This window comes from Stegostoma tigrinum, chromosome 6 (genome assembly GCF_030684315.1).
Source record: "Stegostoma tigrinum isolate sSteTig4 chromosome 6, sSteTig4.hap1, whole genome shotgun sequence".
NCBI lineage: Eukaryota > Metazoa > Chordata > Chondrichthyes > Orectolobiformes > Stegostomatidae > Stegostoma > Stegostoma tigrinum.
Window position 1 is genome coordinate 13,176,364 of NC_081359.1, and position 27,361 is coordinate 13,203,724.

Below are 27,361 nucleotides of genomic sequence, written 5' to 3' on the forward strand. Positions count from 1 at the left end.
TGACATCCCCTGACTGAGGCCCAATGCACCACTTACTGGATCTTCACTTAATTCTCAGAGAAAGTGTATCACTGTGGATAGGCTGTTCAGCCCTTTGAGCCTGTTACAGGAGAGCACTGCATCCTGCATAAGCTTCATTTCTGTATTTCTGTACACACACAGGTGGAAGAGCAAGTGCAAGTGGAGGAAGATGAACCAGATATTCACTCTGAAGAGACTGTTTGAATTCCACATTGATACCTTTGAGCTGCAGGGATCCCAAGCGGAATATGATTTTGCTGTTCCTGCAACCTTCGGGTGGCATCGTTGTGGCACTGCAGGAGGCCCAGGATGGACATGTTGTCTAAGGAATGGGAGGGGGTGCTGAAATGTTTTGTAACTGGGAGGTGCAGTTGTTTAGTGTGAACTGAGCGGAGGTGTTCTGCAAAGCTGTTCCCAAACGTCCACTTGGTTTCCGTAATGTAGAGGAGGCCACAATGGGAACAGGAGCACAAAAGCTGACGTTTCGGGCCTTGACGCTTCATCAGAAAAGGGGGAGAGGGGGAGGCGGTTCGAAGATGGATAGAGGAAAGATAGGTGGAGAGGAGACAGGCAGGTCAAACAGGCCGGGATAGAGCCAGTAAAGGTGAGGGGAGATGGGGAGGAGATAGGTCAGTCCAGGGAGGACAGACAGGTTAAGAGGGCGGAATGAGGTTGGTAAGTGGGAGATGGGGCGTGGGGCTTGAGGTGGGAGGAAGGGATAGGTGAGAGAAAAGACAGGTTAGGGAGACGGGAATGAGCTGGGCTGGTGTTGGGATGCGGTAGGAGAGGGGAGATTTTGAAGCTTGTGAAGTCCACATTGATACCATTGGGCTGCAGGGTTCCCAGGCAGAATGAGTTGCTGCTCCTGCAAACTTCAGGTGGCATCATTGTGGCACTGCAGGAGGCCCATGATGGACATGTCGTCTAAGGAATGGGAGGAGAAGGTGAAATGGTTCGCGACTGGGAGGTGCGGTTGTTTAGTGTGAACTGAGCGTAGGTGTTCTGCAAAGCTGTTCCCAAACCTCTACTTGGTTTCCGTAATGTAGAGGAGGCCACAATGGGAACAGTGGATGCAGTATACCACATTAGCAGATGTGCAAGTAAACATCTGCTTGACGCAGAAAGTCTTCTTGGGGCCTGGGATGGGGGTGAGGGAGTAGGTGTAGGGACAGGTGTAGCACTTCCTGCGGTTGCAGGGAAAAGTGCTGGGTGAGGTGGAGCTGGAGGGAAGTGTGGAGCGGATATGGGAGTCACAGAGAGAGTAGTCCCTCCAGAAAGCAGATAAGGTGGGGAGGGAAAAATGTCTTTGTTCAGATTGGATCTGGAGGTTGGTGGGCTGGTATGTGAGGATGAGGGGATTCTGTTTTGGTTGTTATTGCGGATAGTGGGTGTGAGCTATGAGTTGCGGAAAATGCAGGAGACATGGTCGAGGGCATTCTCAACCACTGCAGGGAGGATGTTGCACGCTTTGAAGAACGCGGACATCTGAGATGTACGGGAGTGGAAGACCTCATCCTCGCAGCAGGTGTGGCAGAGGCGAAGGAATTGGGAATAGTGGATGGCATTTTTGTGGGAGGAGGTGTATTCTAGGCAGTTGTGGGAGTCAGTGGGCTTGAAATGGACATTGCTTTCTAGGTGGTTGCCGCAGAAGGAGACAGTGTCGTCCAGGAAGGGAAGTGCAGCATTAGAGATGGTCCAGGTGAACCTAAGTTTGCGGTGGAAGGTGTTGGTGAAGTGGATGAACTGTTTGAGCTCCCTAATCTCCTATCCCTCAACCGCATCCCAAAACCAGCCCAGCTTGTCCCCACCTCCCTAACCTGTCCTTCCTCCCACCTATCCCCTCCTCCCACATCAAGCCCCACCCCCATCTCCTACCTACTAACCTCAGCACACCCCCTTGACCTGCCCATCCTCCCTGAACTGACCTATCTCCTCCCTAACTCCCCAACTACACTCATCTTTACCAACTTCATCCCCGTCTGTTTGACCTGTCAGTCTCCTCTCCACCTGTCTTCTCCTCTCTCCATCTTCTATCCGTCTCCCCCCTCTCCCAGGACCAGAGGACACAGTTTAAAAATAAGGGGTAGGCCATTTAGAACAGAGTTGAGGAAAAACTTCTTCACCCAGAGAGTGGTGGATATATGGAATCCTCTGACCCAGAAGGCAGTGGAGGCCAACTTTCTGGGTGCTTTCAAGAAAGAGATAGACAGAGCTCTTAAAGATAGTGGCATCAAGGGTTATGGGGATAAGGCAGGAACAGGTTACTGATTGTGGATGATCAGCCATGATCATAATGAATGGTGGTGCTGGCTCGAAGGGCCAAATGGCCTACTCCAGCACCTATTGTCTATTGTCTGTAACCTCAAAATTCTTGAGCTTGTTGCAGATGCAAATAGCTTGTATATGAACATAGAACAGTACAGCACAGAACAGGCCCTTCAGCCCACAATGTTGTGCCGACCGTTGATCCTCATGTATGCACCCTCAAATTTCTGTGACCATATGCATGTCCAGCAGTCTCTTAAATGACCCCTTGCAGACGACAGACGTGAAACTTACTGGTCTGTAATTGCCGGGGATTTCCCTATTTCCTTTCTTGAAGAGAGGAGTTACATTTGCCTCTCTCCAGTCCTCAGGTACGACTCCAGTGGAGAGCGAGGATGCAAAGATCTTCGCAAGTGTCGAAGCAATTGCATTTCTCGCTTCCCAAAGCAGCCGAGGACAAATCTGGTCCGGGCCTGGCGACTTGTCAATCTTAATGTTTGACAAAATTTTCAGCACATCACCTTCCTCTATCTCTATCCATTCCAGCATGCCCACCTGCTCTTCAAACGTTTCATTCACTACAAAGTTTGTTTCTTTCGTAAAGACAGAAGCAAAAAACTCATTTAGGGCTTCCCCTACCTCCTCAGACTCCACACACAAGGTCCCTATGCTATCCCTGATCGGCCCTACTCTTTCTTTGACCATTCTCTTATTCCTCAATATAATTTTTTAAATAAAGAACTTTTTCAACATACCTCAGACTGTCGCCAGATGTCTTTCATTGATTAATGAACCTTAAATTTCTTTTAAGGTACTATATGACCACTGATTTAGAAATATTGAATGGATTTCCACATTTCTATTTTTTCCTCATTAGCTTGATTCTCTTGCTGCCTAAAAATCTGTCTCTTTCAGCCTTGGATGTATTTAACAATTCAGGTTCCAAAGCCTCCAATGTTAACGGAATCCACATCATCTCCTTTGGAACATGGGAGTTTCTTTAACAACCAGGACTAAAGGGCGGCACGGTGGCTCAGTGGTTAGCACTGCAGCCTCACAGCGCTAGGGACCTGGGTTTGATTCCAGCCTCGGGCAACTCTTTGTGGAGTTTGCACATTCTCCCTGTGTCTGCATGGGTTTCCTCCAAGTGCTCCAGTTTCCTCCCACAGTCCAAAGATGTGCAGGCTAGGTGGATTGGCCGTGCTAAACTGCCCATAGTGTTCAGGGATGTGTGGGTGAGAGGAGAATGGGCCTGAGTGGGATGCTTCAAGGGGCAGTGTGGACTTGTTGGGCCAAAGGGCCTGTTTTCACACTGTAGGGTATCTAATCTAAAGAGATATTAGCTTTTGTTTCACAAGCAGTTTTTTTACACTGCTGATTGATGCCATTTTTTTTAAAAATTGCCCCATAGTTGGATTTTCAATTCTACCAAATTGAGAGGTGAAATTTAATTTCACATTTGGACTTATTTGATTAACAGGTGCTGGTTGGTCTAAACTAGCTGTTAGTTCAGAGTTGCTGACAATTACAAGATGGTTCAAGGTATATGCTTAACTGTAATGCTGAAGTTCAGCTGTGAGTCTGAAAGTCTGTAGCAGCCAAGCAAATCAGTCTACAGCAAAAAATACATTGGAAATCTGCTTATCCAAACTTTGAACGAACCAACACGTGCGACCATTTTAGAACAAAATCTATTGAAGAATATTAAAATTATCTGACTTAAATACAATATCATGGATTGGGGAAGTTTGAATTAAGTGTTTTAACTATGTGCCCACAGGAAAGCAGATACCAATCACGCTCTTAAGATTGTTGATGTCGTTAATGACTTTAAAGCAACATTTATTACTGAGTACTATGCAAAATTACACCAACAAGCTCTTTATCTAATATATCATCTGTTTCCTTCACTTAGCAAGGAGGCCACAGTTTCCCATTTCCACGTAATTGACCAATTCTAACTTTTAAAAGGGGGTGGAGTCTTGTGTGTCTTCCACGAACTGGAGAAAGGAGAACAAGGTAACGAAATGTGAGGCTGGACGAACACAGCAGGCCCAGCAGCATCTCAGGAGCACAAAAGCATTTGTGCTCCTGAGATGCTGCTGGGCCTGCTGTGTCGTCCAGCCTCACATTTCGTTATCTTGGATTCTCCAGCATCTGCAGTTCCCATTATCAAAGGAGAACAAGGCACTGCTTAGCTCTCAGAATTTTAAAGAAACTGTCGAGCATGCCTGTCATGAATGCTTATTAATCATTCATAAAACTGCTGCTTGTCAGAATTGTTCTGAGTGAGAAAGATTGCCACCACCCTCTTGTGAAAATATCTTTCCTGAGATCCTGAAGATGAATGGTGAAGGTGCAGTCTGAGTACAAGAAGCGTAGGGTGTAGTGTCAATCGGAGTGGACAGTTGGACCTGTTGGGTGGTAGTTCTATGGCAATGGGACTCAAGGTGTGGGTTGCAGAGAGTTGGCATACAAATGGCATCACAAAAGGGGAGAGTCAGTCAGAAGAACATGGGTATGTCAGTGGTTTTGGGCAAAGGAGGGACAGTGGGAATAACCACAAACAGTGTATGGTAATGAGAGGAGATGGGTTCATGCAGCCCAATGGACAATGGATACCCAAACAAGTGGGACAGAAGAAAATGAAGACAGAAATAGATAAAGAGATTTTGAACTTAACCATTCAGCATTTACATTTGCAGAAGCAGGTGAAGGTAACCCCTTACAATCAATTTTGTATTACTTAATCAATATTTCACTTTATTACAATTTGCATGGAACCATTGTTGAAAGATTAGAAGAACAATCGTAAGTGGATCCTGAATATTGAATATCACGTGCACAGTAAAAATAGATAAATTCATTTGCAAAGTGGAAAGCACAATATTATGAAAAATAGCAAAGACAAAGATGCATTAACACATTAAAAATGCTATTACCTGGATTCTTAATATTTGAAGTTTAACTTGTTTGTGAGGTCCTCAGTCTAAAATAAAGAGCAATCTTAACTCTGGAAGTCTGAAATCAAGTCAGAAAGTGGTATACGTGTATTAGAAACCTGTCAGCTTCTGAGAGGCAGGTATCAGATCTTGTGGTGGGAGAGCATTTTGGTGATAGTGACCATAACTGCCTCACATTCTACATAGCTATGGAGAAGGAGAGGATTAGGCAAAATGGGAGGATATTTAATTGGGGAAGAGGAAACTATGATGCAATTAGACATGAGTTAGGAAGCATGGACTGGGAGCAGTTGTTCCATGGTAAGGGAACTCTAGACATGTGGATAATAAAATGTGAGGCTGGATGAACACAGCAGGCCAAGCAGCATCTCAGGAGCACAAAAGCTGACGTTTCGGGCCTAGACCCTTCATCAGAGAGGGGGATGGGGGGAGGGAACTGGAATAAATAGGGAGAGAGGGGGAGGCGGACCGAAGATGGAGAGCAAAGAAGATAGGTGGAGAGGGTGTATTTGGGGAGGGAGGGAGGGGATAGGTCAGTCCAGGGAAGACGGACAGGTCAAGGAGGTGGGATGAGGTTAGTAGGTAGCTGGGGGTGCGGCTGGGGGTGGGAGGAAGGGATGGGTGAGAGGAAGAACCGGTTAGGGAGGCAGAGACAGGTTGGACTGGTTTTGGGATGCAGTGGGTGGGGGGGAAGAGCTGGGCTGGTTGTGTGGTGCAGTGGGGGGAGGGGATGAACTGGGCTGGTTTAGGGATGCAGTGGGGGAAGGGGAGATTTTGAAACTGGTGAAGTCCACATTGATACCATATGGCTGCAGGGTTCCCAGGCGGAATATGAGTTGCTGTTCCTGCAACCTTCGGGTGGCATCATTGTGGCAGTGCAGGAGGCCCATGATGGACATGTCATCAAGAGAATGGGAGGGGGAGTGGAAATGGTTTGCGACTGGGAGGGGTGCAGTTGTTTGTTGCGAACTGAGCGGAGGTGTTCTGCAAAGCGGTCCCCAAGCCTCCGCTTGGTTTCCCCAATGTAGAGAAAGCCGCACCGGGTACAGTGGATGCAGTATACCACATTGGCAGATGTGCAGGTGAACCTCTGCTTAATGTGGAATGTCATCTTGGGGCCTGGGATGGGGGTGAGGGAGGAGGTGTGGGGACAAGTGTAGCATTTCCTGCGGTTGCAGGGGAAGGTGCCGGGTGTGGTGGGGTTGGAGGGCAGTGTGGAGCGAACAAGGGAGTCACGGAGAGAGTGGTCTCTCCGGAAAGCAGACAGGGGTGGGGATGGAAAAATGTCTTGGGTGGTGGGGTCGGATTGTAAATGGCGGAAGTGTCGGAGGATAATGCGTTGTATCCGGAGGTTGGTGGGGTGGTGTGTGAGAACGAGGGGGATCCTCTTGGGGCGGTTGTGGCGGGGGCGGGGTGTGAGGGATGTGTCGCGGGAAATGCGGGAGACGCGGTCAAGGGCGTTCTCAATCACCGTGGGGGGGAAGTTGCGGTCCTTAAAGAACTTGGACATCTGGGATGTGCGGGAGTGGAATGTCTTATCGTGGGAGCAGATGCGGCGGAGGCGGAGGAATTGGGAATAGGGGATGGAGTTTTTGCAGGAGGGTGGGTGGGAGGAGGTGTATTCTAGGTAGCTGTGGGAATCGGTGGGCTTGAAATGGACATCAGTTACAAGCTGGTTGCCTGAGATGGAGACTGAGAGGTCCAGGAAGGTGAGGGATGTGCTGGAGATGGCCCAGGTGAACTGAAGGTTGGGGTGGAAGGTGTTGGTGAAGTGGATGAACTGTTCGAGCTCCTCTGGGGAGCAAGAGGCGGCGCCGATACAGTCATCAATGTACCGGAGGAAGAGGTGGGGTTTGGGGCCTGTGTAGGTGCGGAAGATGGACTGTTCCACGTAACCTACAAAGAGGCAGGCATAGCTGGGGCCCATGCGGGTGCCCATGGCCACCCCCTTTGTCTGTAGGAAGTGGGAGGAGTCAAAAGAGAAGTTGTTGAGTGTGAGGACGAGTTCCGCTAGGCGGATGAGAGTGTCGGTGGAGGGGGCCTGGTCGGGCCTGCGGGACAGGAAGAAGCGGAGGGCCTTGAGGCCATCTCCATGCGGAATGCAGGTGTACAGGGACTGGACGTCCATGGTGAATATGAGGTGTTGGGGGCCAGGGAATTGGAAGTCCTGGAGGAGGTGGAGGGCGTGGGTGGTGTCACGGACATAGGTGGGGAGTTCCTGGACCAAAGGGGAGAAAATGGAGTCCAGATAGGTGGAGATGAGTTCGGGGCAACCGCCTCAACCTCTCCACCCCTCTCACCCACTCCAACCTCTCCCCCGCAGAACGGGCAGCCCTCCGCCCCCTCCGCTCCAACCCCAACCTCACCATCAAACCCGCAGACAAGGGTGGCGCAGTGGTAGTATGGCGTACTGACCTCTACATCGCCAAGGCCAGACGCCAACTCTCCGACACCACCTCCTACCGCCTCCTCGATCATGACCCCACACCCGAGCACCTAACCATCATCTCCAACACCATTCATGACCTCATCACCTCAGGGGACCTCCCACCCACAGCCTCCAACCTCATTGTTCCCCAACCCCGCACGGCCCGTTTCTATCTCCTTCCCAAAATCCACAAACCTGCCTGCCCTGGTCGACCCATCGTCTCAGCCTGCTCCTGCCCCACCGAACTCATCTCCACCTATCTGGACTCCATTTTCTCCCCTTTGGTCCAGGAACTCCCCACCTATGTCCGTGACACCACCCACGCCCTCCACCTCCTCCAGGACTTCCAATTCCCTGGCCCCCAACACCTCATATTCACCATGGACGTCCAGTCCCTGTACACCTGCATTCCGCATGGAGATGGCCTCAAGGCCCTCCGCTTCTTCCTGTCCCGCAGGCCCGACCAGGCCCCCTCCACCGACACTCTCATCCGCCTCGCGGAACTCGTCCTCACACTCAACAACTTCTCTTTTGACTCCTCCCACTTCCTACAGACTAAGGGGGTGGCCATGGGCACCCGCATGGACCCCAGCTATGCCTGCCTCTTTGTAGGTTACGTGGAACAGTCCATCTTCCGCACCTACACAGGCCCCAAACCCCACCTCTTCCTCCGGTACATTGATGACTGTATCGGCGCCGCCTCTTGCTCCCCAGAGGAGCTCGAACAGTTCATCCACTTCACCAACACCTTCCACCCCAACCTTCAGTTCACCTGGGCCATCTCCAGCACATCCCTCACCTTCCTGGACCTCTCAGTCTCCATCTCAGGCAACCAGCTTGTAACTGATGTCCATTTCAAGCCCACCGACTCCCACAGCTACCTAGAATACACCTCCTCCCACCCACCCTCCTGCAAAAACTCCATCCCCTATTCCCAATTCCTCCGCCTCCGCCGCATCTGCTCCCACGATAAGACATTCCACTCCCGCACATCCCAGATGTCCAAGTTCTTTAAGGACCGCAATTTCCCCCCCACGGTGATTGAGAACGCCCTTGACCGCGTCTCCCGCATTTCCCGCGACACATCCCTCACACCCCGCCCCCGCCACAACCGCCCCAAGAGGATCCCCCTCGTTCTCACACACCACCCTACCAACCTCCGGATACAACGCATTATCCTCCGACACTTCCGCCATTTACAATCCGACCCCACCACCCAAGACATTTTTCCATCCCCACCCCTGTCTGCTTTCCGGAGAGACCACTCTCTCCGTGACTCCCTTGTTCGCTCCACACTGCCCTCCAACCCCACCACACCCGGCACCTTCCCCTGCAACCGCAGGAAATGCTACACTTGTCCCCACACCTCCTCCCTCACCCCCATCCCAGGCCCCAAGATGACATTCCACATTAAGCAGAGGTTCACCTGCACATCTGCCAATGTGGTATACTGCATCCACTGTACCCGGTGCGGCTTTCTCTACATTGGGGAAACCAAGCGGAGGCTTGGGGACCGCTTTGCAGAACACCTCCGCTCAGTTCGCAACAAACAACTGCACCTCCCAGTCGCAAACCATTTCCACTCCCCCTCCCATTCTCTTGATGACATGTCCATCATGGGCCTCCTGCACTGCCACAATGATGCCACCCGAAGGTTGCAGGAACAGCAACTCATATTCCGCCTGGGAACCCTGCAGCCATATGGTATCAATGTGGACTTCACCAGTTTCAAAATCTCCCCTTCCCCCACTGCATCCCTAAACCAGCCCAGTTCATCCCCTCCCCCCACTGCACCACACAACCAGCCCAGCTCTTCCCCCCCACCCACTGCATCCCAAAACCAGTCCAACCTGTCTCTGCCTCCCTAACCGGTTCTTCCTCTCACCCATCCCTTCCTCCCACCCCCAGCCGCACCCCCAGCTACCTACTAACCTCATCCCACCTCCTTGACCTGTCCGTCTTCCCTGGACTGACCTATCCCCTCCCTACCTCCCCAAATACACCCTCTCCACCTATCTTCTTTGCTCTCCATCTTCGGTCCGCCTCCCCCTCTCTCCCTATTTATTCCAGTTCCCTCCCCCCATCCCCCTCTCTGATGAAGGGTCTAGGCCCGAAACGTCAGCTTTTGTGCTCCTGAGATGCTGCTTGGCCTGCTGTGTTCATCCAGCCTCACATTTTATTATCTTGGAATCTCCAGCATCTGCAGTTCCCATTATCTCTAGACATGTGGAGACTGTTTAAGGAACAGTTGTTGGGAGTGATGAGTAAATATTCCCTCTGAGACAGGCAAGAAGGGGTAAGATAAAGGAACCTTGGATGACGAGAGCGGTAGAGCTTCTTGTGAAAAGGAAGAAGGTAGCTTACATAAGGTGGAGGAAGCTAGGGTCAAGTTCAGCTAGAGAGGATTACATGCAGGCAAGGAAGGAGCTCAAAAATGGTCTGAGGAGAGCCAGGAGGGGGCACGAGAAAGGCTTGGCAGAAGGAATCCAGGAAAACACAAAGGCATTTTACACTTACGTGAGGAATAAGAGAATGATCAAAGAAAGAGTAGGGCCGATCAGGGATAGCATAGGGAACCTGTGTGTGGAGCCTGCGGAGGTAGGGGAAGCCCTAAATGAGTTTTTTGCTTCTGTCTTTACGAAAGAAACGAACTTTGTAGTGAATGAAACCTTTGAAGAGCAGGTGTGCATGCTGGAATGGATAGAGATAGACGAAGCTGATGTGCTGAAAATTTTGTTAGACATTAAGATTGACAAGTCGCCAGGCCCGGACCAGATTTGTCCTCGGCTGCTTTGGGAAGCGAGAAATGCAATTGCTTCGCCACTTGCGAAGATCTTTGCATCCTCGCTCTCCACTGGAGTCGTACCTGAGGACTGGAGAGAGGCAAATGTAATTCCTCTCTTCAAGAAAGGAAATAGGGAAATACCCGGCAATTATAGACCAGTAAGTCTCACGTCTGTCGTCTGCAAGGTGTTAGAAAGGATTCTGAGGGATAAGATTTATGACCATCTGGAAGAGCATGGCTTGATCAAATACAGTCAACACGGCTTTGTGAGGGGTAGGTCATGCCTTACAAACCTTATCGAGTTTTTTGAGGATGTGACTAGAAAAGTTGATGAGGGTCGAGCTGTGGATGTGGTGTATATGGACTTCAGTAAGGCATTTGATAAGGTTCCCCATGGTAGGCTCATTCAGAAGGTCAGGAGGAATGGGATACAGGGGAACTTAGCTGCTTGGATACAGAATTGGCTGGCCAACAGAAGACAGCGAGTGGTAGTAGAAGGAAAATATTCTGCCTGGAAGTCAGTGGTGAGTGGGGTTCCACAGGGCTCTGTCCTTGGGCCTCTACTGTTTGTAATTTTTATTAATGACTTGGACGAGGGGATTGAAGGATGGGTCAGCAAGTTTGCAGACGACACAAAGGTCGGAGGTGTCGTTGACAGTGTAGAGGGCTGTTGTAGGCTGCAGCGGGACATTGACAGGATGCAGAGATGGGCTGAGAGGTGGCAGATGGAGTTCAACCTGGATAAATGCGAGGTGATGCATTTTGGAAGGTCGAATTTGAAAGCTGAGTACAGGATTAAGGATAGGATTCTTGGCAGCGTGGAGGAACAGAGGGATCTTGGTGTGCAGATACATAGATCCCTTAAAATGGCCACCCAAGTGGACAGGGTTGTTAAGAAAGCATATGGTGTTTTGGCTTTCATTAACAGGGGGATTGAGTTTAAGAGTCGTGAGATCTTGTTGCAGCTCTATAAAACTTTGGTTAGACCGCACTTGGAATACTGCATCCAGTTCTGGGCGCCCTATTATAGGAAAGATGTGGATGCTTTGGAGAGGGTTCAGAGGAGGTTTACCAGGATGCTGCCTGGACTGGAGGGCTTATCTTATGAAGAGAGGTTGACTGAGCTCGGTCTCTTTTCATTGGAGAAAAGGAGGAGGAGAGGGGACCTAATTGAGGTATACAAGATAATGAGAGGCATAGATAGAGTTGATAGCCAGAGACTATTTCCCAGGGCAGAAATGGCTAGCACGAGGGGTCATAGTTTTAAGCTGTTTGGAGGAAAGTATAGAGGGGATGTCAGAGGCAGGTTCTTTACGCAGAGAGTTGTGGGAGCATGGAATGCGTTGCCAGCAGCAGTTGTGGAAGCAAGGTCATTGGGGTCATTTAAGAGACTGCTGGACATGTATATGGTCACAGAAATTTGAGGGTGCATACATGAGGATCAATGGTCGGCACAACATTGTGGGCTGAAGGGCCTGTTCTGTGCTGTTCTATGTTCTATGTTCTATGTTCTATGTTCTAAATAAGGTTTTAGCGAGATTTTTGGTTAAGTGCCTCATAGGAGGCAAAGGTCCATGGCATCCAAGGAAATTTGATAAAATGGATGCAACAACTGGCTGAGTGGCAGGATACAGAGGGTGATGGTCAAGTGGTGATTTTCCAACTGGAAGTCTCTGTCCAGTGGGGTCCCACGGGGTTCAGCGTCAGGGGTATTGCTATTTGGGTTTTTTTTTAAAAAATGATTTAGATTTGAATGTAGGAGGGTTGATCAGAAAGGTTGCTGATAATACAAAAATTGGTGGAATGGTGAGGAGGATAGCATTAGGTTAAAAAGGATATAGTTGGGACTGGTCAGGTGAGCTGATCAGTGGCAAATGGAATTTAATCTGGACATATGTGAAGTAATGCATTTGGGTAGAACAAGGCAAAGGAATACATGATGAATGGTTAGACCCTGGAAAGCACCAAGTATCAGAAGGACCTTACTGTGTGTGTAAGGTATCAGAACAGATGTAGAAAGGAGTTCAGAAGACATGGTATACTGGCTTTTAATAGCTGAAACAGAGTTTAAGAGCAGGGAGGTTACATTAGAACTGTCTAAAATGTTGGTTAGGCCACAGTTGGAGTATTATATGCTGTTCTGGAATTCACATTATAGGACAGATGTGATAGCACAGACGATGCAGATGAGATCTACGAGGATGTAGTCTGGGCTGGAGAGTTTCAATAATGAAGACAGATTGACCGGGGTTGTTTCCCTTTGAGCACAGAACATGGAACATTACAGCACAGTACAGGCCCTTCGGCCCTCGATGTTGTGCCGACCTGTCATACTGATCTGAAGCCCACGTAACCTACACTATTCCATGTATGTCCATAAGCTTCTCCAATAATGACTTAAATGTACTTAAAGTTGGCGAATCTACTACCGTTGCAGGCAAAGCGTTCCATTCCCTTACTACTCTCTGAGTAAAGAAATTACCTCTGACATCTGTCCTATATCTTTCACCCCTCAATTCAAAGCTATGCCCCCTCGTGCTTGCCATCACCATCCCAGGAAAAAGGTTCTCCCTATCTACCCTATCTAAACCTCTGATTATCTTACATGTCTCAATTAAGTCACCTCTAAACCTTCTTCTCTCTAATGAAAACAGCCTCAAGTCCCTCAGCCTTTCCTCGTAAGACCTTCCCTCCATACCAGGCAACATCCTCGTAAATCTCCTCTGTACCCTTTCCAAAGCTTCCACATCCTTCTTATAATGCGGTGACCAGAACTGTACACAATACTCCAAGTGCGGCCGCACCCGAGTTTTGTACAACTTCACCATAATCTCTTGGTTCCGGAACTCGATCCCTCTATTAATAAAAGCTAAAACACTGTATGCCTTCTTAACAGCCCTGTCAACCTGGGTGGCAACTTTCAAGGATCTGTGTACATGGACACCGAGATCTCTCTGCTCATCTACACTGCTAAGAATCTTACCATTTGCCCTGTACCTTGCCTTCCGGGTACTCCTACCAAAGTGCATCACCTCACACTTGTCTGCATTAAACACCATTTGCCACCTCTCAGCCCAGCTCTGTAGCTTATCTATGTCTCTCTGCAACTTACAGCATCCTTCGTCACTATCCACAACTTCACCGACCTTAGTGTCGTCTGCAAATTTACTAACCCATCCTTCTACGCCCTCATCCAGGTCATTTATAAAAATGACAAACAGCAGTGGACCCAACACCGACCCTTGCGGTACATCACTAGTAACTGGTCTCCAGGATGAACATTTCCCATCAACTGCCACCCTCTTTCTTCTTTCAGCAAGCCAATTTCCGATCCAGCAGGGGAGTTTGAGAGGGGATTAAGATGCATGAAATAGTGAGGAGTGCAGACAGGGTATATTTCATTAATGGAGGGATCAATGACATATATTTGTGTTAAAGGACAGGTTTACAAGAAATGCATGGAAGATCTTTTTCACTCAGACAGTGATGGAAGTCTGGAAGTCACTACCCGTAAAGGGTGATAGACACAGAAGCCCACAAAATATTTAAAAAGAGTATTTAAATGTGCATTTACAATGCCAAGGTGTACAAGGCTAGGGCTAAGAATTAAAGTGGTGGTGGTTTTTCATGAATTTGGACACGATGGGTTGAAGCGCCTTTTTCTGTGCTGCGATTCTCTATGATTCTATAACCTTGTGACCCACAGCTTCACGTTGCAAGTTTTAGCAATTTGCCTGAAGGAGTCCACCTTGCGACAATGGAAACACACGGCCCTTCAGATATCACTTACACCCTGATACCTCCCTTTTGGACATTACAAAAAGATCCTGAGGCATTTCTAGCTGCACTTTCTCACCTCTAGCTGCTTGCCTTCATTTCATCCTCTCACCTTCTATTCTTAGCTTTATGCAGGCATTGGAAAAATTTGTGGATCAGTTCATTAGCATTAGCCATCTCCACACTCTATTGCTGCTACAAACCACTGGTTTTCTGTGTACATTCTTATTAGCATCTATGACTAAGTCACCCTGGAAACAGTTCCTTAAAAAGCCTAGATAAAAAAGTGTGGAGCTGGATGAACACAGCAGGCCAAGCAGCATCCCAAGAGCACAAAAGCTGACGTTTCGGGCCTAGATCCTTCATCAGAGAGCTCTCTGATGAAGGGTCTAGGCCCGAAACATCAGCTTTTGTGCTCCTGAGATGCTGCTTGGCCTGCTGTGTTCATCCAGTTCCACACTTTGTTATCTTGGATTCTCCAGCATTTGCAGTTCCCATTATCCCTTAAAAAGCCTATTGACAATCCGAAACTATAGCTTGAAGATAATAACCATGATAATTGTCATTAATTTTGTAAAAAATTATATAGTTCAGTATAGTCCTTTAATAAGGGCAATCTGCATTAGTTTACTCCCATTCTAATATTTCCCATCCTAATCTTATAATTAAATTTTGTTGCTTCTTATATTTTGTCCTATCTTCTGACTTGTCATCCATCTTTGTACGATTAATGGATTTTTCTTTAAGTTTGATAATACCTATTTCTTCCCCACCCAAAAAAAGTTTCTGCTCACCACAGAGGCTCAACCTGATAGAAAGCCAACACAAGTAGAATATACAGGTCCAAGTTAGATATTGTCCAGTTTGAACAAATTCACAAGCCTCCTGGTTAGCATGTTAGCTACTGAGTACAGTGCCGGCCTATTCAATTCTAGTAGAAATGGGCAAAAAGCCACAATGCTGTTAATCTGTTCTAACAGACAGGTTAAAATTTGCACAAGGGTCCAGTAAATTTATAAATTTTATCTGGTATTGATGTGAACCAGTTACAATAGGTAAACAAAGTAAAGTATATCTTTTGAAGTATTGTTTATGAACTGGATATTTTACGTAAAAGTTAAATGTAGGAAGCTTTATTGAAGGAACAAAATATAAAGTAACATCAATATACACATTGATTGCTGGCAGATTTTCCTTTTGTCGATGCTGCCTTGCTAATAATTTGATGATCAGTTTACTGGATGTCACACAGTTTTAGTATTACCGGATGACAAAGCAGCATCTTAAGGAATACAGTAATGTTATGTAATAGTACCAGCCACACAGTACCAGACTGTGCCTTAACTTTCAGTTCAGCACATGGGACTTGCTGCCCAGGACGAATGCAGAAGTCTTATTCAAGTTCTCAATGGATACTTGCAATGTTGGAGTCCAGAAAGATTTCTTAAGCTTTTAAGTACAGCAATCTTTCAAAAACTGGAGTCATTGAACTCAAAACCACAGGATTAAAATGTAAAGTTCTGCAGGTTAGACTGTAGTTTCCAAACCTGATGGAACAAAAATGTAGCGAGCATCGGATGGACAATGGTTACCAGAACAGTCAAATAATGATGGGTTATTACAATAATCATCCTCTACCCAATACGTATGTGTCACCTTCCTGGAATCTGGAGTAGAGATAGACTTTGTTTGTTGATGGCGCCGGTAGATGTTATTTGTGTAGGTGGAACTCTGAGGAGGAGCCAGTGGGCTGAATTCTGATACATGATCCTTCTTGATCTGCCTAAGAATATCCTGCCACCAAACAAAAACAGTTATTAACTTCATCACAAACAAGGTTACAGTTGGAAGTTCCCCAATTCACAATTATAGATTATTGGATTCTGAGTGCTATGGAGAATGCAAGACTATGAGTATTGTGGAAAGGCAGACAGTAGGGAGATTGGGGAAGGAAAGATTGTGGGAAGAGGTAGAGAGGAGAAGAATTGGTTGATACAGTGCTATGAAACAGACTGTTGAGTAAAGTTATGGCTCATGGAATAAAACACACAGTAGCAACATGGATATGGAATTACTGAGTAACAGGCATCAAAGAGGATGAATGAATGCTTAGTGTTGAAGCAAGATCATAAGTCGTATTCCCCAGGGGACAGTTTTGGGTCCTTGCTTTACTTATATATATAGACCTTGGTAGACATGCCAATGTTTTAGAATTTGCACATGATGCAAAACTTGGAAGCACTGTGCGCTCAGAGGACCATGTTAATCTTCAAAATGACATAAACAAGTTAGTAGAAGGGTCAGAGGACAGATATAGATACACGAAGGGATTAATTACAATTGGAAGAACATAAACCATCATATAAAAAATAGGGTATGATACAGGATAATTCTAAAGAACAGAGGGACTTCAGTGTGTGCATGCTTAAGCCATTTAAGGTTGCCAGATGGATTGAAAGGATGGTTAATAAAGCATTTAGCATCCTGAGTTCCATTAATAGGGGTACTGAATATAAAATCACGCAGGTGATGTTAAACATGTACATTACACACTATTCTGGCCTCAACAGGAGCACTGTGTCCAGTTCTAGGTACCACGCTTTCTGAAGGATGTGGAAGCACTAGAGAGAATTTAAAAAAGATTCACAAGAATGTTTTTTGTGATGAGGCGATGCAGTTGTCAAGATGGATTTCTGCAACATAAACAGTCGTAACTTCTGCAAAGAAGAATGAGAGGAGATCTGCTAGACGTATTCAGAATTATGAAGGGTATGGACAGACTAAATAGAGAGAAACTGTTCCAAATTAGAAAAGAATTAGAATGAGAGGGTACAATTTAAAGTGATTGGCAGAAGAAGCAAAAGTAACATGAGGAAAACTTCTTCACATCGTAAGTGGTTAAGGTCTGACAATGTGCAGGTAGAGTCAATTGATGTCTTCAAAGAGAATTAAACTGTTAGCTGAAAAGGAAGAATGCACAGGGTTACAGGCAGCTAGCAGGAAAATGATAAAAGTGCTTAATTAGAATGATTGTGCAGATAACATGGGCTGAATAGCCTTCTGCCACACTTGAACAAATCTGAGATTCTGGGATTGTGGGGCTAATGAGGAAGGGAGATTGCTGGCATATTAGGGAAGGCAGATTGTGGGAGTATAGGAGATAGGTAGATTATAGGTAGTTTGGGGAACTGAACATTATGGGAGTGAGAGGGAAGGAGAGACTGGAGAATGATAAATTCTGGGACAATGGGTATGGTAGGGAATAGCAGGGTAATTTAATTGAAATACTCCTTGATGAACTGGTCTCTAGAAGCTCTAGCAGGTAGAGACTCTGGTGGCTACTGCCTCTCCTCCCTCCCGTCCTCTGTATTTCTTGATATTAAAATAGCAGTAAGGGCTGGTCCATTATAGTGGCAAAACTGTAAATCAAGTAGCAAGTGACAACAAATCTGGCAACCCATTCAAGGGTGTGTTGCAAAGCACCCCCATGTGGTACAGGCAGAGGATTCGTTGCTGAGCACACTGATTGCTTACTCGATGACGTTCCTGGCAGCTCGGCTCTCGGTGTGGGCCTGATTTGTTCCTGTGTCCAGGTTTCTGACAGGAGTCAAGAGCCACATCCATAGGCTATATATTTTGTCTCCCAATAGTCAGGTCTTAATCTGGAGGTCTGATTTGAGTAAAGGTGACACAGAGACGGAATTTGAGATTATATCTAGGATTGGGGCAATGTGCTTAGAAATCCTCTCTGAAGATATACTACTGATCAAGACAGCTGTTCAATGCATTTGCCCCTGCCCTTACCGTACCTACTTCCCCACCTCATTTGCTTTTTACTGCCTATCTTGCTGAATTCCTCCCTGCAACCATAGGATTATGCATGACTGTAGCCAAACTGAGGGAGCCAACAACAACAATGCAAAACCAGGATCATCCTTTCCTGTGCAAACAAAGCAGACTTTCATGAATCAAAGCCAAACACAAAAATGAACCCACAAGTTAAACAGTAGCCTAAGATGAGAGAGAAGCATATAAACTGAAAGTTACTATTGCTGGTGAAAGGGCATTTTTGCTGATTAATGACATTTCATGTTATGTGAAGTTAATACATAATGAGTATAGTAAACAGGGAGCAGAGAGCATAAAGAAGCACAGCACCTTAATTTGAAGATGGAGTTGAGATAAAAAATTAGCTGTGATCTTATTCAACTGCAGACTAGTCTATTCTGCTGCCACTTGGTCCCCAAAATGCAAAGAATGTACACTCCATTACCTTGTTTATGAGGTGTCAGAACACTTAAACTTTGGAACTCCTGGGCTCCAGGCCCTGAACCTGAATCCTCAGATAATATCTACATGCGTTCTCTGGCAGTCTGATCATAACATGTATCACCAAATGCGAAGTACTACAAATGTAGAAAATGGTTGGCCACAATTTCCAGTCCAACTCTCCTGTACCAATTGCCTATTCAGGAGCATATGCACTTGTTGCTATTTACAAGGGCCCACGGAAACCTAATGTCAGGCTAGGTGGCTTTTCTGGATTCATGATTAAATTCTGACTCTCCTGATGCAGTTTTGCCAGAGACGTGGTGCAATTTTACAAGAGTTGAGTTTTTGAGGTGCTGGTCTTTCACTTTGCTCAGAATATGGTTAAGGTCCTTTTACACCAAAGAATGAAAAGGAAAATACGCAGAGAAAAGCAGGCAGAGTGCAAATCAAATATGACCAAAAAAATGTGTGGCTATTACCTAACGTTTTATATTACGCCTCAGCTGTTGATTGCATTCTCCAAAGGAGTGGTTGTACGTTGTTTTCAGAGCCTGTTATTACATTGCCAGCTTTATCTTTGAGCATCTCCTGCAATGATGAGGAGAAACTCCTTTTAAAGCAAGAAGATGTTTATGTTACAGAGGAGAAACCATTCTCCACAACGGGTTTCTCATTTTAACATCACAGTTAAATGTTCATTTTTCTTAAACTAAATCTTCAGTGTGAATAAGCATTTGATTTATTAACCAAGATTAAAGCTCTTGAACTTGGATCTGTATTCCAGTTAAAAGAAGTATAAGCGCTGGATTTGCAATGGACTGCTGGAAATTTGGCGTAGACAGACTGTCTTTCACTGCAGTGTCTCAACGATGACTCCAACTCAATTTCCAACCATCCCTTTTCCAGGAAACTCCAATAATAATGCATCATTTGCTAAACAATTACATGCAAAATACATGACTGAGCAGCCCACAACATACCCATCTGTATCCAATTCCACATTATACACAAAGTACATCTCTTTTTACCCAAGCTGCACATTATATACAAATCCATCTTTCTTTAGCTGTGAAAATGTAGTCATTGATGTAAATAGGGAAGCACAGCAGCGAATCAACATAAAGCAAGGTAGCAATTACCATTTATAGTGTGTACAGTGATGTTGGTGGGCAAACAAAAATTTGCTGAGGCGTTCAGTGGAACTCCTCTGGTGTCTCCCAAACAGTGGTTCAAGGACATTTTATCCCAACCTGAGAGGTCAGTTGAGGCCATGATTCAATGCTTTACACAAATATGGCACACCAACGGTGCATCACTCCCTTAGCGCCACACTGAAGCCTACCTTACATGCTTAAATCTCTGGAAAGGGACGTGAAACAATAACCATCTGACACAGAATCAAGAATGACATGCTTCCTTACCTTTGGCAGATATTATGTGCAATTCATCTTTACTGCAAGACCCAAGTTTGTATATTAGTTCAGTTGAGAATGTAAAATACACCACATCGTAACAGGTATTTCTCCTTTCTGTGCCAATCTACTGCAGCGCGGTCACCTATGTTCCATCTCCTTGTCAAAAATCTCAATTCCTGTTCATCACTTCACATTGAAAAAACTTCAAAAACCTTTCCACAAACAATGACAATGCATATAAATTTACTGCTACCACAATATGTATGAAAATGCATCACATGTTTCTGCGTTTTTTTAAAATCTGGGTCCTTCTTGTCGTCAGGGTACAAAGTCTGATGTTCCTATCCCTAGGTGTGTGCTTCTTCTTGGTACTCCCTCAATTACCGAAGAGTGAAGTAGCTGATTTCTGAGTTGCTGGTGGAGATTCCCGGAATTGAGACATCCGTCCTTCTTTATGGATCGAGCTTGAGACAAATTGCAAGCAATGTGGATAAAGGGGAGCCTGTAGATGTGCTGTGCTTGGATTTCCAGCTGGCATTCCACAAGATTCAATAAAGATTACAATACAAAATAAGGTCTCATGGTGTAATGTAACATATTAGGATGGATAAAGAATCAGTTAGCCAAAAGGAACACAGGGTAGCCATAAACGAGTTGACTGGATGTGGTGAGTTGTGTGCCACAGGGGTCAGCAATAAGCTTCAATTATTTACAATTTGTCTTGATGAATTTGAGGGTAGAAGAACTTTGCAAAAGTATACACATAGGTTAAGTAAGCAGGCAAACATCCGGCAGTGTACGCTGTGGGAAAATGTGAACTTGTCGAATTTGGCAAGAAGAATAGAAAAGCAGAATATTATTTGACCAGGGAGAGATCGAAGAATTTTGTAGTTCAGAGGGATATGGATATAAATGGAAAATGAATCACAAAAACATAGCACATAGGGAGATATGGGTATTATGGTAAATTAATCATAAAAAGATAGTAAGAACAAATTACTCCGGACACTGGAACTTGAACTGAAAACAAAAAAAATGCTAGAAATCACAGCGGGTTAGGCAGCATCTATGGAGAGAAAGCAAGCTAATGATTGAGTCTGGATGATTCTTCATCAGAGTTGATGTGAAGCGTGGAGGGGGCAGCTTTAATGCAATAGTTGGGTGGGAATGTTTAGGGAGGGAGGACTGCTGGGGGAGAAACGGTGTTGATAATTCAGATTAAGTGATCAGACTGTGAAAATGGCATAAGAACGGTGTGTCTAACTGCCAAACTGGAAAGAACAGACAGTCCCACTGGGGTGGGGAAGGGGACAGAGGACATGGTGACAGACAATGTCACAAGTGAAGCTAAAAGAAAGGGAAGGAATGAGAAGGAATGGGAATGGGTTCACAATTTGAAGGTGTTGAACTCAATATTAAGTCCAGAAGGTTGTAAAGTGCCTAGTCTGAAGATGAGAAGTTATTCCTCCAGTTTGCGCTGAGATTTACTGGAGCATTGCTGTATGCCATGGACAGACAAATGGGCATGCAGGCAGAACGCTGTGTCTATGGTAATGTCGGGTCATGCTTGTGCTTGGTGTTGGTGCTCGAGGAATGGACTAGAGTGTCCCAGAGGGAACGATCTCTGTGAAAAAGATAGTATGTACATACAGCAAGTGATTCAAAAGCAAACCTAATTAATTTATTTATTGCAAAGAGCATTAACTATTAAAGCAGGGATGTCATGCTACAGTTTTACATGGCACTGGTGAGACCACATCAGAGGTACTGTTTGATCTCCTTAGGAAGGCATGTGAGAAGCAGTTCAGAAAGAGGTTCATTCACTTGATTCCTGCTGTGGGTGTGACTTTTCATCTAAAGAAAGTTTGGGTATATTTCTGTCTGTGTCCTTTGGAGTTCAGAAGTATGAGATACAACCTTATCTGAGATACCAGGAACATAAAAAAATCGAGTATGACTTGGCCAGAAAATAAGGGATTGCCCGTTTAAGATGCAGTTGAGCAGAATTTTTTTCTCAGTGTTGTAAGCCTTCGGAAGTTTTTCTCCACACAGTTGTGAAATCAGAATTGTTGAATATTTTTAAGGTAGAGTTGGACTGATTCTTGACTATCGAGAGTATCAGAAGTTTTCAGGGTGGTTCACAAAATGGAGTTATGGTCAGAATCATATCATACATAATCTTATTGAGTGATGAATTTTGGCCTAAAGGAATGAACGGCCTATCCTCCTTTGAATCTCATGTAAGAAAAATCCCCTGCAATATGGTACGCAACCTTCAATGGCAGCGGCCCAAGAAACCGTAAAAGGCAGACACTGCAGAGTTTCAAGAAGTTTTAATCACAATGCTCCAGTAAATCACAGCGCAAACTTAGACACTGTGCCCTGGGAGATGATTACATCCCTTAAATTAGGATTAGAATTTGGATAGTTGTCAGACAGGGGACAAGTGACTGAGAGTCAAGCAGCTGTGGAGATCCATGAAGTAGGGCTTTAGCTCTATATACAAGGTATTGCTAATTGTACAGGTGATAACAAGGACTACAGTATGGATGGGAAAACATGCATGACAGCGCAGTATAGAAAAGTATTGAGTGGAGAAGAGTGAAAAGGAACGTGACAGTGATAGGAGTCAATGTTGTGATGGAAATAGGTAATATTCTCGGCAGCTGCAGCTGAGAGCTCCAACACCATGCCTGCCTGATGCTAGGATTTTAGCTATCTTTTGTACGGCTAAAAGAAGAACTTAGAAGGGGAAGGATCCATTTGCTGTGGTCCATGAAGGAGCCAACAACATGTAGAACTAGGAATGATGTACTGCTGAAATAATTCGAGGTGTTAGGGTCCAAATGAAAAAAAAAACTCTAAACATCAGTGTTACCTGAACAATGCAGCAGTGTATTATTTGGTTACAAATGGGGAAAAATTTGCAAAGTTGGAATTTAGAAGAATGAGAGGTGATCTCAACCTATAGGATTCTTAAGAGGATTGAGAGGGTAAATGCTGAGAGGATGTTTCCCCTCATGAGACAGTCTAGGACCACACAGCACAGATGTAGAACAAAGAAGCATTAATTTAAGACTGAGACGAAGATAGATCTTCTCTCAGAGGGTTGAGAGCCATTGGAACTCCTTACCTCAGAGAGCTGTGGGGGCAGAGTCCTTATGTATATTTAAGGCTAAGATAGATGGATTCTTGCTTAGTAGCGAATCAAGGGTTTCCAGGAAAGGGAAGAAGTAGGCAGGAGGAATGCTGGATTGCCATGATCCTATTGAACGGCCAACCTACCTTGGGGGCAAAACAGCCTACTCCTGTTCCTATTTGTTACGGTCTTAGCTGAAGTGAAAAGGTGGAAGAAAGGTATCAGTGAATTGCTTCTCTACAGAGCAAGCATGGCACTCAGGGCCAAATGGCCTCCAACTGTCTTGTAACCGTTCCATTACAATCAGATCGTTAGAAAGGTGCAGAGTTTGACAGTAATACTGAACAAATAAAGTCTATGCAAAAAATAGTGGTAAAAAATAAAATTAAAGTTTCTTAACAGCATGCATGAAGCATTCATATGCACTAGTTATAAAAGTTATAAAAGAACTAGTTATACTGTCACAGACAGAATTGAGAGGTGAATTGAATTATTTTTGGTGCTCATCTTCTATATATAACAGAAGTGATTTCTAATTTGTTTATAATGAATACTACTTCTTTTCAAAACATAACGTACTGTGCTCCTCGCACACCTGCTGTTTGTTAAGTCCAATTTTTAAAAGACCCACAACAAACTCTATTTAGCATTGAAACAAAAGGATAGTTTATACCAGTTTTTAAACTGGTGATAATTTGCAATAGACATGCAGAAGCATACAAAGAAGGGAGAAAACAGAAAGCTGGTTATAATCACAACTAATTTAGACAGATGATATGGGGAGCGATTCACGTGAATTGGAGTCCAGTAACTCAATGTGCAGTGAATCTTCTTGAAGTTGTCTGCTCTGTCAGAATTCCTTTTCATAGGACCTCAGATAGCATAGCATTATGATTCTTGTATTATAGGTTCAGTTGAAATACAGTAATCTTCATGGATTTCATGGTTTTGAGAGATGTTAAAATTAGAGTGAGACGTTAGATGAACCTGGAGGTGCTTACTGTCAGCTGGAATGTTAAAATGCAGTATGACAAAATGTTCAGAGCAATATACTCAAAATAATTTAGAAACCATAAGTTTCCTTCGTGTAAGAGTTCGTGAATGAGTCAATTCAGTTAAAGGGATGGCTTCAATGCATCTGGTCAAAACTATTATGTACTGTGAAAGATAATTGTGGAACTATTCGTGCCATTTCAGTCATAATGAATTTCAATAGCTTTGCCCATTTTCGTAACTGGGTGACATCTAGGAAGACATCTCATCTGCTGTTCCTTGATGTTGGTTTTACTGGAATGTCTACAAAATGCAAGAGTGTGAAATTTCCAAGTGAATGATGAGTTAGTTAGTTTTTGACCAATGGATGGACCTTAGAAACACAATTTGTGGTCAATAGCTGCCAGCTTATTTCTGGCAAATGCCCACTTTTCAGAGGTAAGTTAAGTAAGAGAATATAGTTTAAATAAAAATTAGTACCTTTCTGGGAGTGGGAAGTACAAATAAAGATGCATGGGCTGATGTAATCTTCATTGGAAAGCTACAGTCAAAACGTGACGAAGGCTGGGAAATAAATATTCCAGAGTGTACAACATTTCAAAAAGCTGTTATGATTGAATGTGAGGTACAATAGCCCTGATTAGGACAGTAATAAGAAAGGACTTTGGCTCAGAATATAAGGAAATCAACTGAACACGGATGTAGATGAGAAACAACATGGATTTTAAAACACTGCTCGGAGTAGTTTTTGTTTCCTTACTTTGTTATACCAGTGTACAAAGCATAGGCAAGAAATAAGCAGAGGTTGCAACAAAGGCCATGTAATAATCTTGAGGGACTGGATAATTCAAATGAATGCACTTAATCTGACAGATGATCCTACAGGCTGCTTCCATCACAGCCTCTTAAAACTCTAAACTATATCAAACTAAAAAAGAATAAAGCTATTTTAGACATAGTACTGTATAACTGGTCAGAGTCAATAAGTAATTTGAGGGTGCATACATGAGGATCAATGGTCAACACAACATTGTGGGCTGAAAGGCCTGTTCTGTGCTGTACTGTTCTATGTTCTATGTTCTATGTAATTTACCAGCAAGCGATCCTCTAGGAATGGTGATAATAAATTGCATAATTCCATAAAATGTTTCAAAGCAAAATAACATACTTGAGAAGAAGAATCTTTAATCTTAACAAAGTTTAACCGAAACAACAAAGGGGAAAATGGGCATGATTAATAGGAGTAAAAAATAAACCGAAAAGGAACAGTTAGAAACTTTTAAAGAAACAATGCGCAACATTCAAAAAATATATTCAAATAAAAATGCTTCTAGAGACATATTGATCCCTGCCTTACTTGGGAATTTAAAGATGGGATAGTTTTAAAATAATATACTTGTAACATCAGGAGGAATACATTAAGCCTGAAGATTTGGAAAGTTTTAGAAATTAACAACGGGTGACCAAAAAGTTGATAAAAAGAAAAACAAAGTGAAAGAAACTAAGTATGAATATAAAATGCATTTTAAGTGTTTTTTTGCATCTTAAAAATTACAATATGAGGTAAAATAAATTTTTGCCCCTTTGAGGCATAGACAATAAATTATCACAGGGAATAGGAAATAAAAGACACAAATTATTTAGCAGGCAATAGGAAATGATAGACATAAACTATTCAGCAGAAAATGAAGGGCAACCAAGAAGTCAGTAAAAGAAGTACTTAAAGTAATCAATATTAGCAGAAAAAAAGTTGTTGGAGAAAATTATGGGATTAAATGCTGACAATTGATGAAGACCTGGCATTTTAAATCCCAAAGTTTGAAAGGAGAAAGCTATACAGAAAGTGGATGTATTGGTTATGATATTCCAAAATTGCCTAGATTCAGGCTTAGCATTTGGAAGCTAGCAAATATAGCACCACCAGTTAGGAACAGAAGGAAAGATTAAACATGGAACGAGAAGCAAATTAAAATTACATTGGTCTGTTGTCGAGAAAATGCTTGAATCCATTATCAAGGATGTTTTAACAATTAATTTAGAAAATCAAAGTATGGCCAATCAAAATCAACATGGATTTAGGAAAGATAAATCATGTTTGACAAAGGTGTTGAAGATTACCGAGTTTGTAACTGCCAGGTCAGATAAAGCGGAGCCAATAAAAACAGTATGCTTGAATTTTCAAAGTGTTTATAAATTAACAAGGGGTGACCAAAAAGTTGATAAAAAAGGTATTCAAAGGTATTTTCAGAGGTATTCAACAGAGTCACACAAAAGGTTAACTTGCAATATAAGTTTGCATAGATTTGGGGCTGGGTATATTAACATGGATGGAGCATTTGTTAATAATAGGAAGCAGCATGTAGGCACACATGGAACATTTTCAAGTTGTAAGCCATCACTAGTGGCATGCCACCAGGATCAAATCTGAGGCCTCAATTATTTGCAATCTCTACTTATAACTTAGACAAAGAGACTGAGAGTAATACTCCCAAGTTGGTTGAAAGCTCGTCAACACAGTGTGGAGCTGGACGAATGCAGCATGTCAAGCAGCATCAGAGGAGTAGGAAAGTCAACATTTTGGGTTGGGACCCCTCTTCAGAACTGTTCCTCCAGATTCACACTGTGTTTTCTGTGACTCCAGCATCTGCAGTTCTTGGTACCTTCTTAGTTGAAAGCTAGCTGGGGCGTAATCTGTGAAATATAAGGACAATACAAAGAGATTTAAAAGACTAAATAATCAAGTAAAATTTAGCAGATGACTAAAATGGGGCGAAATGCGAGGTTACTCATTTCTTTAATAATAGGGGAAAAAAAGTTTAGAGGAGTTTGCAGAGACTTGGATGTACTCATACAAGAAATACAAAGTTAGCATGCAGGTACTGAAGACAATTTGGAAAAGAAGTGATATATTGGCTTCTATTGTGGCTGGACAGGAGCATAAGAGCAACAAAGTCTTTCTACAGGTGTATAAGGCTTTGGGGAGACCACATTTGGGATACTCTCCATAATTACAGGTTCAAGATTTAAGGAGAAATATACCTGCCTTGCAGGCAGGGTCACTAGTTTTGCTCCTAGGATGAGAAAATTATCCAGGGTGAGAGGTTGAATAAACTAGGTCTCAGCTTTCTCGGCTTTTGAAGAATGCAAGGTGATCTTATTGAAACGCAAAAAATTATGAATCAGCTAAACAGAGTAGGTGCTGATATGTTGACTCCTGTGGTTGGTCTCTGGAGAATAGTGGCTCACATCTTGCTAAAATGTATTGATTGGTCAATTAGAATCCAGATGAAGAGAAATTTCTTT

At 44.2% G+C, this 27,361-nt stretch overlaps 2 protein-coding genes across 4 annotated transcripts in view; one reads left to right on the plus strand and one right to left on the minus strand.

Moving 5' to 3' along the window:
• The window catches only part of LOC132209757 (OX-2 membrane glycoprotein-like), a 37,763-nt gene extending 33,442 nt beyond the window's left edge, over window positions 1-4,321 (plus strand). For both annotated transcript variants that reach the window (XM_059646434.1, XM_059646436.1), the window contains exon 6: window positions 163-4,321. In XM_059646434.1, coding sequence (XP_059502417.1) covers window positions 163-225 — 63 coding nt within the window. In that variant the 3' untranslated portion in view covers window positions 226-4,321. The remainder of the gene's footprint in view (window positions 1-162) is intronic.
• An 11,047-nt stretch (window positions 4,322-15,368) lies between these two features.
• Window positions 15,369-27,361, minus strand: part of atp11a (ATPase phospholipid transporting 11A) — a 132,485-nt gene continuing 120,492 nt past the window's right edge. For both annotated transcript variants that reach the window (XM_059646437.1, XM_059646438.1), the window contains one exon: window positions 15,369-16,033. In XM_059646437.1, coding sequence (XP_059502420.1) covers window positions 15,767-16,033 — 267 coding nt within the window. In that variant the 3' untranslated portion in view covers window positions 15,369-15,766. The remainder of the gene's footprint in view (window positions 16,034-27,361) is intronic.